General features: G+C 48.9%; 1 protein-coding gene across 1 annotated transcript in view; it reads right to left on the minus strand.

Moving 5' to 3' along the window:
• Positions 1-14,191, minus strand: part of hipk3b (homeodomain interacting protein kinase 3b) — a 72,693-nt gene that overhangs the window by 11,686 nt on the left and 46,816 nt on the right. Inside the window, exon 4 of the mRNA XM_064988267.1 lies at positions 1,326-1,445. Coding sequence (XP_064844339.1) covers positions 1,326-1,445 — 120 coding nt within the window. The remainder of the gene's footprint in view (positions 1-1,325; positions 1,446-14,191) is intronic.

Here is a 14,191-nt window from a genome sequence, read left to right on the forward strand (position 1 = left end):
AGAGAGGGAGAAAGAAAGAGAGACAGGGAGAAAGAGAGAGACAGGGAGAAAGAGAGAGACAGGGAGAAAGAGAGAGACAGGGAGAAAGAGAGAGACAGGGGGAAAGAGAGAGACAGGGAGAACAAGACAGGGAGAAAGAGAGAGGGAGAAAGAGAGACAGGGAGAAAGAGAGAGACAGGGAGAAAGAGAGAGACAGGGAGAAAGAGAGAGAGAGAGGGAGAAAGAAAGAGAGAGAGAGAGACAGGGAGAAAGAGAGAGAGAGAGGGAGAAAGAGAGAGAGAGAGGGAGAAAGAGAGAGAGACAGGGAGAAAGAGAGAGAGAGAGACAGGGAGAAAGAAGAGAGAGAGACAGGGAGAAAGAGAGAGAGACAGGGAGAAAGAGAGAGAGAGACAGGGAGAAAGAGAGAGAGAGAAAGAGAGAAAAGAGAGACAGGGAGAAAGAGAGAGAGAGAAACAGGGAGAAAGAGAGAGAGAGAGAGACAGGGAGAAAGAGAGAGAGAGAGAGAGGGAGAAAGAGAGAGAGAGAGAGAGACAGGGAGAAAGAGAGAGAGAGAGAGGGAGAGAGAGAGAGAGAGAGAAAGAGACAAAGAGAGAGAGACAGACAGACAGAAAGAGAGAGACAGACAGAAAGAGAGAGAGATACAGGGAGAAAGAGAGAGAGATACAGGGAGAAAGAGAGAGACAGACAGAAAGAGAGAGAGACAGAAGAGAGAGATACAGGGAGAAAGAGAGAGACAGAGAGAGAGAAAGAGAGAGAGAGACAGAAGAGAGAGAGAGAGACAGGGAGAAAGAGAGAGACAGAAAGAGAGAGAGAGAGGGAGAAGAGAGAGACAGAGAGAAGAGAGAGATATAGGGAGAAAGAGAGAGAGACAGAGAGAAAGAGAGAGATATAGGGAGAAAGAGATATAGGGAGAAAGAGAGAGAGACAGGGAGAAAGAGAGAGAGAGACAGGGAGAAAGAGAGAGAGACAGGGAGAAAGAGAGAGAGACAGGGAGAAAGAGAGAGAGACATAGGGAGAAAGAGAGATATAGGGAGAAAGAGAGAGAGACAGGGAGAACAATAAGGATTTGGTTTATCCCTTCAGCCTTTATCTCCAGAGTTGGTTCAAGCGGTGAAAAGGAGGATGCTTGTGTTGGGGTTTTCTTCTCTGGTGGGAGAATGTTTGGTGATGGTGAGAGATAATATGAAGGTTTGTTTTCAGTGCTGGGCTAGGAGGTGTGTGTGTTTTGGTGGAGAGGAGCGAAAGACGGGTCAGTGTATGGAATGGTTGAGAGAGGGTGCTGGGGGGTTCTGCTGGAGATGTCTTTTGGGCTTAGGGGTCCTTACTTTCAATCGCCATGCTGAGTAGGGGGAGTCAGACTCCCTGCAGAAGAACCGTGCCGTCTTCGTCCCCACATTCAACAGATGCTCCCCAGGCAAACCCTGCGTCTGAGAAATGTAGCGAATCTGTGAAAAGAGGAAGCGAGGGAAAAACAAAGACGTGAATAGACCGAGCAAGAGAGATAGGGAGGAGGTAGAAGAGAAAGACACGTGGATAGACCGAGCAAGAGATAGGGAGGAGGTAGAAGAGAAAGACACGTGGATAGACCGAGCAAGAGAGATAGGGAGGAGGTAGAAGAGAAAGACACGTGGATAGACCGAGCAAGAGAGATAGGGAGGAGGTAGAAGAGAAAGACACGTGGATAGACCGAGCAAGAGAGATAGGGAGGAGGTAGAAGAGAAAGACACGTGGATAGACCGAGCAAGAGATAGGGAGGAGGTAGAAGAGAAAGACACGTGGATAGACCGGGAGCAAGAGATAGGGAGGAGGTAGAAGAGAAAGACACGTGGATAGACCGAGCAAGAGAGATATGGAGGAGGTAGAAGAGAAAGACACGTGGATAGACCGAGCAAGAGAGATATGGAGGAGGTAGAAGAGAAAGACACGTGGATAGACCGAGCAAGAGATATAGGGAGGAGGTAGAAGAGAAAGACACGTGGATAGACCGAGCAAGAGAGATAGGGAGGAGGTAGAAGAGAAAGACACGTGGATAGACCGAGCAAGAGAGATATGGAGGAGGTAGAAGAGAAAGACACGTGGATAGACCGAGCAAGAGAGATAGGGAGGAGGTAGAAGAGAAAGACACGTGGATAGACCGAGCAAGAGAGATAGGGAGTTGGGTAGAAGAGAAAGACACGTGGATAGAGAAAGACCGATAGACAAGAGAGATATGGAGGAGGTAGAAGAGAAAGACACGTGGATAGACCGAGCAAGAGAGATAGGGAGGAGGTAGAAGAGAAAGACACGTGGATAGACCGAGCAAGAGAGATAGGGAGGAGGTAGAAGAGAGATAGGGAGGAGGTAAAGACAAAGACACGTGGATAGACCGAGCAAGAGAGATATGGAGGAGGTAGAAGAGAAAGACACGTGGATAGACCGAGCAAGAGAGATAGGAGGAGGTAGAAGAGAAAGACACGTGGATAGACCGAGCAAGAGAGATAGGGAGGAGGTAGAAGAGAAAGACACGTGGATAGACCGAGCAAGAGAGATGGGAGGAGGTAGAAGAGAAAGACACGTGGATAGACCGAGCAAGAGAGATAGGGAGGAGGTAGAAGAGAAAGACACGTGGATAGACCGAGCAAGAGATATGGAGGAGGTAGAAGAGAAAGACACGTGGATAGACCGAGCAAGAGATAGGGAGGAGGTAGAAGAGAAAGACACGTGGATAGACCGAGCAAGAGAGATAGGGAGGAGGTAGAAGAGAAAGACACGTGGATAGACCGAGCAAGAGAGATAGGGAGGAGGTAGAAGAGAAAGACACGTGGATAGACCGAGCAAGAGATAGGGAGGAGGTAGAAGAGAAAGACACGTGGATAGACCGAGCAAGAGAGATAGGGAGGAGGTAGAAGAGAAAGACACGTGGATAGACCGAGCAAGAGAGATAGGGAGGAGGTAGAAGAGAAAGACACGTGGATAGACCGAGCAAGAGAGATAGGGAGGAGGTAGAAGAGAAAGACACGTGGATAGACCGAGCAAGAGAGATAGGGAGGAGGTAGAAGAGAAAGACACGTGGATAGACCGAGCAAGAGAGATAGGGAGGAGGTAGAAGAGAAAGACACGTGGATAGACCGAGCAAGAGAGATAGGGAGGAGGTAGAAGAGAAAGACACGTGGATAGACCGAGCAAGAGAAATAGGGAGGAGGTAGAAGAGAAAGACACGTGGATAGACCGAGCAAGAGAGATAGAGAAAGACAGGATAGGTAAGAGAGGAGAAGAGACACGTGGATAGACCGAGCAAGAGAGATAGGGAGGAGGTAGAAGAGAAAGACACGTGGATAGACCGAGCAAGAGAGATAGGGAGGAGGTAGAAGAGAAAGACACGTGGATAGACCGAGCAAGAGAGATATGGAGGAGGTAGAAGAGAAAGACACGTGAATAGACCGAGCAAGAGAGATATGGAGGAGGTAGAAGAGAAAGACACGTGAATAGACCGAGCAAGAGAGATAGGGAGGAGGTAGAAGAGAAAGACACGTGGATAGACCGAGCAAGAGAGATAGGGAGGAGGTAGAAGAGAAAGACACGTGGATAGACCGAGCAAGAGAGATAGGGAGGAGGTAGAAGAGAAAGACACGTGGATAGACCGAGCAAGAGAGATAGGGAGGAGGTAGAAGAAAAGACACGTGGATAGACCGAGCAAGAGAGATAGGGAGGAGGTAGAAGAGAAAGACACGTGGATAGACCGAAGAGAGATAGGGAGGAGGTAGAAGAGAAAGACAAGAGAGATAGGGAGGAGGTAGAAGAGAAAGACACGTGGATAGACCGAGCAAGAGAGATAGGGAGGAGGTAGAAGAGAAAGACACGTGGATAGACCGAGCAAGAGAGATAGGGAGGAGGTAGAAGAGAAAGACACGTGGATAGACCGAGCAAGAGAGATAGAAGAGAAAGACACGTGGATAGACCGAGCAAGAGAGATAGGGAGGAGGTAGAAGAGAAAGACACGTGGATAGACCGAGCAAGAGAGATAGGGAGGAGGTAGAAGAGAAAGACACGTGGATAGACCGTGGATAGACCCGAGCAAGAGAGCATAGGGAGGAGGTAGAAGAGAAAGACACGTGGATAGACCGAGCAAGAGAGATAGGGAGGAGGTAGAAGAGAAAGACACGTGGATAGACCGAGCAAGAGAGATAGGGAGGAGGTAGAAGAGAAAGACACGTGAATAGACCGAGCAAGAGAGATAGGGAGGAGGTAGAAGAGAAAGACACGTGAATAGACCGAGCAAGAGAGATAGGGAGGAGGTAGAAGAGAAAGACACGTGGATAGACCGAGCAAGAGAGATAGGGAGGAGGTAGAAGAGAAAGACACGTGGATAGACCGAGCAAGAGAGATAGAGAAAGGAAAAATGCATTAGGAAAGAACATTCCCTGTATGCTATGACTGTAGCAGAAGGGGAAAGAACATTCCCTGTATGCTATGACTGTAACAGAAGGGGAAAGAACATTCCCTGTATGCTATGACTGTAACAGAAGGGGAAAGAACATTCCTTGTATGCTATGACTGTAACAGAAGGGGAAAGAACATTCCCTGTATGCTATGACTGTAACAGAAGGGGAAAGAACAGTTCAATATTACCATTTCTCCCCCATAATATTACCATAACATCATACAGTCTAAACATCCCAGCACAGTTCTCTTCTCCATTCCTGCGGTGCCTTGTTCCACTGTAAACTGCCCAGTCCTATCCACTCCTCCCATACCCACAGTCCCCCACCTTCAAGCCCAGGTGCTGACCCCTTTCTCCAGCCTCACACATCCCAAGAACACAGTCAGGGTTGGGCCCTGGGAATGAGTGAAGTGTGCAGGGTTGGGCCCTGGGAATGATTGAAGTGTGCGGGGTAGGGCCCTGGGAATGATTGAAGTGTGCGGGGTAGGGCCCTGGGAATGATTGAAGGGTGCGGGGTAGGGCCCTGGGAATGATTTAAGTGTGCGGGGTAGGGCCCTGGGAATGATTGAAGTGTGCAGGGTAGGGCCCTGGGAATGATTGAAGTGTGCAGGGTAGGGCCCTGGGAATGATTTAAGTGTGCGGGGTAGGGCCCTGGGAATGATTGAAGGGTGCGGGGTAGGGCCCTGGGAATGATTTAAGTGTGCGGGGTAGGGCCCTGGGAATGATTGAAGTGTGCAGGGTAGGGCCCTGGGAATGATTGAAGTGTGCAGGGTAGGGCCCTGGGAATGATTTAAGTGTGCAGGGTAGGGCCCTGGGAATGATTGAAGTGTGCAGGGTAGGGCCCTGGGAATGATTGAAGTGTGCGGGGTAGGGCCCTGGGAATGATTGAAGTGTGCGGGGTAGGGCCCTGGGAATGATTGAAGTGTGCAGGGTAGGGCCCTGGGAATGATTGAAGTGTGCAGGGTAGGGCCCTGGGAATGATTTAAGTGTGCGGGGTAGGGCCCTGGGAATGATTGAAGTGTGCAGGGTAGGGCCCTGGGAATGATTTAAGTGTGTGGGGTAGGGCCCTGGGAATGATTTAAGTGTGCGGGGTAGGGCCCTGGGAATGATTTAAGTGTGCGGGGTAGGGCCCTGGGAATGATTTAAGTGTGCGGGGTAGGGCCCTGGGAATGATTAACGTGTGTGTGCGTAACAGTGTAGTTTCTGTCCCTCTCCTCACCCCTACCTGGGCTCGAACCAGGGACCCTCATTGACAAGTCACCCTCAAAGCATCATTACCTATCGCTCCACAAAAGCCTTAGAGCAAGGGAAACAACTACTTGAAGGTCTCAGAGAGAGTTACGTCACCGATTGAAACGCCCCTCGCTTCGCACCCCGTTAACTAGGGAGCCATTTCACACCAGTTACATGTGGGTGTGTCCGTGACCAGGGCCCTAGCTGGAGAGAGGGAGTATGACTGTATGCCGCTGCCTGCATGGGGTCGTGTTGACTCAGGATTCTGCGTTTCACACAGAAAGGGAAAGATGAGACACAGATAAGACGTCTTGCTGCGTTATGTAAACACAAATCTAAAAGGCTTCTTACTGTAAATTCTGCTCGGCTTCAGTCAGGATTCGCTCCAAGTCATGAATGTAAAAGGAGTCATTTCGTACTTCAGTTGCACTTCTCCACTCAGATGGAGTGTATTTGCTCGTCATTGGATCACCAGCAGGTCATTTCCTCCAGTGTAGTTTTTCTCTGGTATAAAGTTCAAATGCAAGCTCAATTTCAAGAAAAAAGGTGGAAATGTTGCTGGATACATTCTTCTATGATAAACATTGCCTACTGGGTGGTGGGATGATTCCGTCTGTGTCTACCTACTGGGTGGTGGGATGATTCCGTCTGTGTCTACCTACTGGGTGGTGGGATGATTCCGTCTGTGTCTACCTACTGGGTGGTGGGATGATTCCGTCTGTGTCTACCTACTGGGTGGTGGGATGATTCCGTCTGTGTCTACCTACTGGGTGGTGGGATGATTCCGTCTGTGTCTACCTACTGGGTGGTGGGATGATTCCGTCTGTGTCTACCTACTGGGTGGTGGGATGATTCCGTCTGTGTCTACCTACTGGGTGGTGGGATGATTCCGTCTGTGTCTACCTACTGGGTGGTGGGATGATTCCGTCTGTGTCTACCTATGATTCTGTCTGTGTCTACCTACTGGGTGGTGGGATGATTCCGTCTGTGTCTACCTACTGGGTGGTGGGATGATTCCGTCTGTGTCTACCTACTGGGTGGTGGGATGATTCCGTCTGTGTCTACCTACTGGGTGGTGGGATGATTCCGTCTGTGTCTACCTACTGGGTAGAACAGGGAGGTTTATGAGAACAGTTGTAGAGAGAGGCCTGTCTGACGTCAGTCACACCAAGGTGTCAGGGAAAACATCCATTAGAGGCTTAGTGCTGCCTTGGGGGCGAGAGGAGGGCAAGAGGAGGGCAAGAGGAGGGCAAGAGGAGGGCAAGAGGCGCGTCGGCATTCCACTGGGGTGGAGAAGTTGTGTTTGAGAAGGGCTAGGGGAGAGGAACGAGGGCTGTGTTGGCATTCTTGAGACTGCAGGGCACTAGCCCCTAAACTATCCTCTCTGGGACTCTGGGTCTTGGACAGGCTTAACCCTGCCTGTTTGGGCTCAAATTCAATGACTTCCAGCTTTCAAGGTTTCATCTACCATATCTCTTAAATAAGAAAATGTCATCTAACCTCATATGGATCTAAATGCCAAAGCAGACGCACAGACAGAAAATCAATTATAGAGACGAGATGATATAAACATAAAGAGGTGTGTGTGTAGCTCCACTTAGTCACGTCAATACATCTAGGATTAACATCTTACCAATTAAAAAAAAAAAAAAAAAAAACTCTGTTGGATCCCTCAAGTGTCCTGTACACAGAGAGAAGTGTTGACCTCTCCCTCTGAACCCACAACCAGCAGGCTACAACCATCACTAGTTAATAAAACACACTGTTCTTATCAGATGGCCTTCTCTGGTGAACCCTGCCAGCATGAGCATGAGGACCCAAGGTCTGTATGTGTTTACAGTTATGTCCCTCTCAGCCATTCAGTGTTAAAGGTATTCCCTTCCTGTCTGCAAACCAGATGGAAATATGGCAAGTCTGACTTGGTAATGGGGAAGGAGGAAATATGTCAAGTCTGACTTGGTAATGGGGAAGGGAGGAAATATGTCAAGTCTGACTTGGTAAATGGGGGAGGGAGGAAATATGTCAAGTCTGACTTGGTAATGGGGAAGGGAGGAAATATGTCAAGTCTGACTTGGTAAATGGGGAAGGGAGGAAATATGTCAAGTCTGACTTGGTAAATGGGGAGGGAGGAAATATGTCAAGTCTGACTTGGTAATGGGGAAGGAGGAAATATGTCAAGTCTGACTTGGTAATGGGGAAGGAGGAAATATGTCAAGTCTGACTTGGTAAATGGGGAAGGGAGGAAATATGTCAAGTCTGACTTGGTAAATGGGGAAGGAGGAAATATGTCAAGTCTGACTTGGTAATGGGGAAGGAGGAAATATGTCAAGTCTGACTTGGTAATGGGGAAGGAGGAAATGTCAAGTCTGACTTGGTAAATGGGGAAGGAGGAAATATGTCAAGTCTGACTTGGTAATGGGGAAGGGAGGAAATATGTCAAGTCTGACTTGGTAATGGGGAAGGAGGAAATATGTCAAGTCTGACTTGGTAATGGGGAAGGGAGGAAATATGTCAAGTCTGACTTGGTATGCAGTGTATGTCACTGACTTGAAAGCTCTCTGTTGGGGAAGGAGGAAATATGTCAAGCACTTTTTTTCCGCCAACGGAAAAACTAAATAACGGGATGTTTTTGCGAGTGTAATTACAGGCCTCGTCCTGTTTTCTCTGTTCGTTTGTTTACTGCTGAGGAGTTTGGGCATTTGTGGTGTCCTCCACCGCACTTACAATGCTTTCAGGAAGCATTCAGTTCCGGCACTTCTTACACAATGTGTTACGTTACAGCCTGCTTCCAGCACTTGTCCTCATCAATCTATACACAATACTCCACAATGACAATGGAAAAATATTTTTTAAACAGAAATACCTTATTTACATAAGTATTCAGACCCTTTGCTATAAGGACTCGAAATTGAGCTCAGGTGCATCCTGTTTCCATTGATCATCCTTGAGATGTCCACCTGTGGTAAATTCACTTGATTGGACATGATTTGGAAAGACACACACGTCCATATCAGTACTCACAGTTGACAGTGCATGTCAGAGCAAAACCCAAGCCAAGAGATGGAAGGAATTGTCTGTAGAGCTCAGAGACAGGATTGTGTCGAGGCACAAATCTGGGGAAGGGTATTGAAGATACCTGCATTGAAGATCCTCAAGAACACAGTGGCCTTCCATCATTCTTAAATGGAAGAAGTTTGGAACCACTCTTCCTAGAGCTGGCCTCCCAGCCAAACTGAGCAATCAGGGGAGAAGGACCTTGGTCAGGGAGGTGACCAAGAACCCGATGGTCACTTACAGAGCTCCAGAGTTCCTCTTTGGAGATGGGAGAACCTTACAGAAGTACAAACATCTGCAGCACTCCACCAATCAGGCCTTTATGGTAAAGTGGACAGACGGAAGCCACTCCTTAGTAAAAAAGGCACATGACAGCCCGCTTTGGGGTTTGCCAAAGGGCTCCTGAAGGACTATCAGACCATGAGAAACAAGATTCTCTGGTCTGATGAAACCAAGATTGAACTCTTTGGTCTGAAAGCCAAGAGCCACGTCTGGAGGAAACCAATCACTGCTCATCATCTGGCCAATACCATCCTTCCGGTGAAGCATGGTGGTGTCAGCATCATGCTGTGGGGATGTTTTTCAGCGGCAGGGAATGAAAGACTAGTTAGGATGGAGGGAAAGCTGGAGTAAAGCACAGAATGATCCTGAAAAGCTGCTCCAGAGAGCTCAGAACCTCAGACTGGGGTCAAGGTTCACCTTCCAACAGAAAAACAACCATAAGCACACAGCCAAGACAACGCAGAAGTGGCTTCGAGACATGTCTCTGAATGTCCTTGAGTGGCCCAGCCAGAGCCCGTATTTGAACCCGATTTAACATCTCTGGAGAGACCTGAAAAAAGCTGTGCAGCGACGCTTTCCATCCAACATGACAGAGCTTGAGAGGATCTACAGAGAAGAATGGGAGAAACTCCCCAAATACAGGTGTGCCAAGCTTATAGCGTCATTCCCAAGAAGACTCGAGGCTGTAAACACTGCCAAATGTGCTTCAACAAAGTAATGAGTAAAGGGTCTGAATACTTATGTAAATGTAATATTTCAGTTTGTAATTTTTTTGTACATTTGAAAAATATTCTAAAAACCTGTTTTTGCTTTGTCATAATGTGGTATTGTGTGTAGATTGATGAGGGAGAAAAAAACAATTTCATCCATTTTAGAATAAGGCTGTAACGCAACAAAATGTGGAAAAAGTCAAGGGGTCTGAATGCTTTCTGAATGCACTGTATGTCAAGTCCGACTTGGTAATGGAGAAGGGATGAAATGTCAGAACATCTCAGAGACAAATGCCAGAGAAATGAAGAAAAACAGGATGTGTACCCAGGTTCACTCCCGGGATTTATTGGAGCGTGCCCGAGTGTGTGTGTATACAGTGTTTGTGTGTGCAGTTGATGTGCATGTATGTACATGTGTGGGAGAGAGGGATGGTGGAAGAGCAGAGACAAAGGAGTGGTCTCATTGCCATTCCTCGTGCTGACATCATGGTGTTACCATCTTCCTATGAAGACTTGACATTAACATGTAGTGTCTGCAGCAGTACACCTCACCCACTGTGGCCTTAAAACAGCTCTTCATAAAACACTGCTGCCTCAGTGTCACACCCTCTCTCTTTCTCACACTCCCTCTATTGCACGCCCTCCTCCTCCTCATCCCTCTATTGCACGCCCTCCTCCTCCTCATCTCTCTATTGCACGCCCTCCTCCTCATCTCTCTATTGCACGCCCTCCTCCTCCTCCTCATCTCTCTATTGCACGCCCTCCTCCTCCTCCTCATCTCTCTATTGCACGCCCTCCTCCTCCTCCTCATCTCTCTATTGCACGCCCTCCTCCTCCTCATCTCTCTATTGCACGCCCTCCTCCTCCTCATCTCTCTATTGCACGCCCTCCTCCTCCTCATCTCTCTATTGCACGCCATCCTCAGCATCTCTCTATTGCACGCCATCCTCAGCATCTCTCTATTGCACGCCATCCTCAGCATCTCTCTATTGCACGCCATCCTCAGCATCTCTCTATCGCACGCCATCCTCAGCATCTCTCTATTCTGGAGTATATGCACGCCATCCTCAGCATCAGACTCTCTGATTGCACGCCCTCCTCAGCATCTCTCTATTGCACGCCATCCTCAGCATCTCTCTATTGCACGCCCTCAGCATCATTCTATTGCACGCCATCCTCAGCACGCCATCCGTCTCGTCTATCGCACGCCATCCTCAGCATCTCTCTATTTTCCATCCTCAGCATCATTCTATTGCACGCCATCCTCAGCATCTCTCTATCGCAACACACAGATAGAGAAAGAGGTAGAGAGAGACGCCATCCTCAGCATCTCTCTATTGCACGCCATCCTCCACATCTCTCTATTGCACAGCTCCGCTGCTCTTCACGTCCCTCCTCTCCCTCTACCGCCCTCCTCCTTGGCCTGAAGACTCCTCCTCTCTCTATTGTGTCCTCCTCCTCATCTCTCTATGCACGCCATCCTCCTCCTCATCTCTCTATTGCACGCCCTCCTGTTTATCTGATTGTGTACGCCCTCCTCCTCCTCATCTCTCTATTGCATGTGTGTGCGTCCTGTGTGTGTCCCCTCATCTCTCTGCAGTCGTGGCCAAAAGTTGAGAATGACAAATCCTCCTCAATTTCTCAAAGTTTGCTGCTTTGGTCCTCCTCAGATCTCTTTTGTCAGATGTTACTCATCTCTACTGAAGTATAATTACAAACATTTCATAAGTCCTCAAAGGCTTTTATTGACAATTACATGAAGTTGATGCAAAGACAATCTTATCAGTGTTGCACGCCCTCCTCTCCTTCTCTCTAGGCCTCTGCAATCCCCACCTCCATGCTGTCAATTAACGCCCTCCTCCTCCTCATCCTGACTGATGCCAGCCCATTCTTGCATCCTCAATCTCTTGGAGTTTGTCACGCCATCCTCCTCCCATTCTTTATTCATGGCTGTGCTCCTCCTCCTCATCTGTGAGTGAGCCTCACATCCCTTGGCTGAGATCCTCAACCCCATCTCTCATGAATGGTCTCAGGATGCTTTACTGTTGGCATGACCTCAGGATCTGATATTGCACGCCATCCTCAGCATCTTGTCTCTCTCCCGGACAAGCTTATTCCGGATGCCCCAAACAATGGGAAAAGGATTCAGAGAAAATGACTTGACCCCAGTCCTCAGCAGTCCAATCCCTGTACCTTTTGCAGGATCAGTCAGTCCCTGATGTTTTTTTGTTAAGTGGCTTCTTTGCTGCCCTTCTTGACACCAGGCCATCCTCCAAAATTCTTTGCCTCACTGTGCGTGCAGATGCACTCACACCTGCCTGCCGCCATTCCTGAGCAAGCTCTGTACTGGTGGTGCCCCGATCCCGCAGCCGAATCAACTTTAGGAGACTGTTCTGGCGCTTGCTGGACTTTCTTAGGTGCCCTGAAGCCTTCTTCACAACAATTGAACCGTTCTCCTTTTAGTTCTTGATGATCCGATAAATGGTTGATTTAGGTGCAAACTTACTGGCAGCAATAACCTTGCCTGTGAAGCCCTTTTTGTGCAAAGCAATGATGACGGCACGTGTTTCCTTGCAGGTAACCATGGTTGACAGAGGAAGAACAATGATTCCAAACACCAACCTCCTTTTGAAGCTTCCAGTCTGTTATTCGAACTCAATCAGCATGACAGAGTGATCTCCAGCCTTGTCCTCGTCAACACTCACACCTGTGAGAATCACTGACATGATGTCAGCTGGTCCTTTTGTGGTAGGGCTGAAATGCAGTGGAAATGTTTATTTGGGATTCAGTTCATTTGCATGGCAAATAGGAACTTTGCATGAATTGCAGATTCATCTGACACTCTTCAAACTTCTGGAGGCATGCAGCCATCATTGTCCTGCAGCAGACTTTGTGAAAATTAATATTTGTGTCATTCTCAAGACGTTTGGTCCACGACTGAATGTGAGTGCATGTGTGTGTATATGAGTGCGTGCGTAAGCATGTGCGTGCGAGACTGCATGCGTAAGCGTGCGCGTATGCGAGTGTACGTGACGTGCGTGTCACGTGTCACGTGTGTGCACGTGACATGATGTCGAGCTGGTCCGTGTGGTTCGAAATGCAGTGGAAATGTTTATTTGGGATTCAGTTCGTGTGCACGTAGGAACTTTGCAATGAATTGCAATTCATCTGATCACATGAATTGTGCATTCTGGAGTATGCAAATTGCGATCATGCAAACTGAAGTGCATGTGTGCGTGCGAGTGCATGTGTGCGTGCGAGTGCATGTGTGCGTGCGAGTGCATGTGTGCGTGCATGTGTGCGTGCGAGTGCATGTGTGCGTGCGAGTGCATGTGTGCGTGCGAGTGCATGTGTGCGTGCGAGTGCATGTGTGCGTGCGAGTGCATGTGTGCGTGCGAGTGAGAAGAATTCCTCTCTGAAGGGAAAAACCTATTTTCCTGGAAGGTGTTTTACTGCAGACTTCCTAGGACGAAAACAACCCACCATACAAAACCATCCCTGCAGTACAACACACAGACAGAGAAAGAGGTAGAGAGAGAGAGGGGTAGAGAGAGAAAGAGAGAGAGGGGTAGAGAGAGAAAGAGGGAGAGAGAGAAGGGTAGAGAGAGAGAGAGGTAGAGAGAGAGAGGTAGAGAGAGGTATAGAGAGAAAGAGGGAGCGAGAGAAAGAGGGAGCAAGAGGTAGAGAGAGAAAGAAGGAGCTGATTGGGGACACTACCAAGGCCCTATCCTATAGCGCCATATATATCACGGTTGTTGAAACATTGCCCAAATGTTGAAAGAAGGTTTGACGTGGCTGAGGTGAGAGAAGGAGGAAGAGGCGAGGAGGAGGGTTATAAATACATTCTGCTGTGTGGGATGGAACTAGACCCCATGCTGGGAGTGAGGGGTGACGGCAGCCCCTTTGGCTCCAGTCATCTTGCCCCCGGGGCCCATGGTGACACACTACACCCTGGGAGGGGAGGGGGGGGTGAGTGTCGAAGGGCATGGATTAAAGTACACCTGTTAATGTCCATGTGAACGCCCACAGGGCATGGGCATGATAACTGACTGAGGGGCGTACACTAGAAGATAGCTGGCCAGAGAGAGAAAGAGAGAGAATGTAGGCCAGTGGCGTCAGTAACGTAGCGGTAGGCCAGTGGCGTCAGTACCGTAGCGGTAGGCCAGTGGCGTCAGTACCGTAGCGGTAGGCCAGTGGCGTCAGTACCGTAGCGGTAGGCCAGTGGCGTCAGTAACGTAGCGGTAGGTCAGTGGCGTCAGTAACGTAGCGGTAGGTCAGTGGCGTCAGTAACGTAGCGGTAGGTCAGTGGCGTCAGTAACGTAGCGGTAGGTCAGTGGCGTCAGTAACGTAGCGGTAGGTCAGTGGCGTTCGTAACAGCGGTAGGTCAGTGGCGATCGTAACAGCGGTAGGTCAGTGGCTATCGTAACAGCGGTAGGTCAGTGGCGTCAGTAACGTGGTGGTAGGCCAGTGGCGTCAGTAACGAGAAGGCCAT

The sequence above is a fragment of the Oncorhynchus masou genome, chromosome 2, assembly GCF_036934945.1.
Source record: "Oncorhynchus masou masou isolate Uvic2021 chromosome 2, UVic_Omas_1.1, whole genome shotgun sequence".
In the NCBI taxonomy this organism is placed as follows: Eukaryota; Metazoa; Chordata; class Actinopteri; order Salmoniformes; family Salmonidae; genus Oncorhynchus; species Oncorhynchus masou.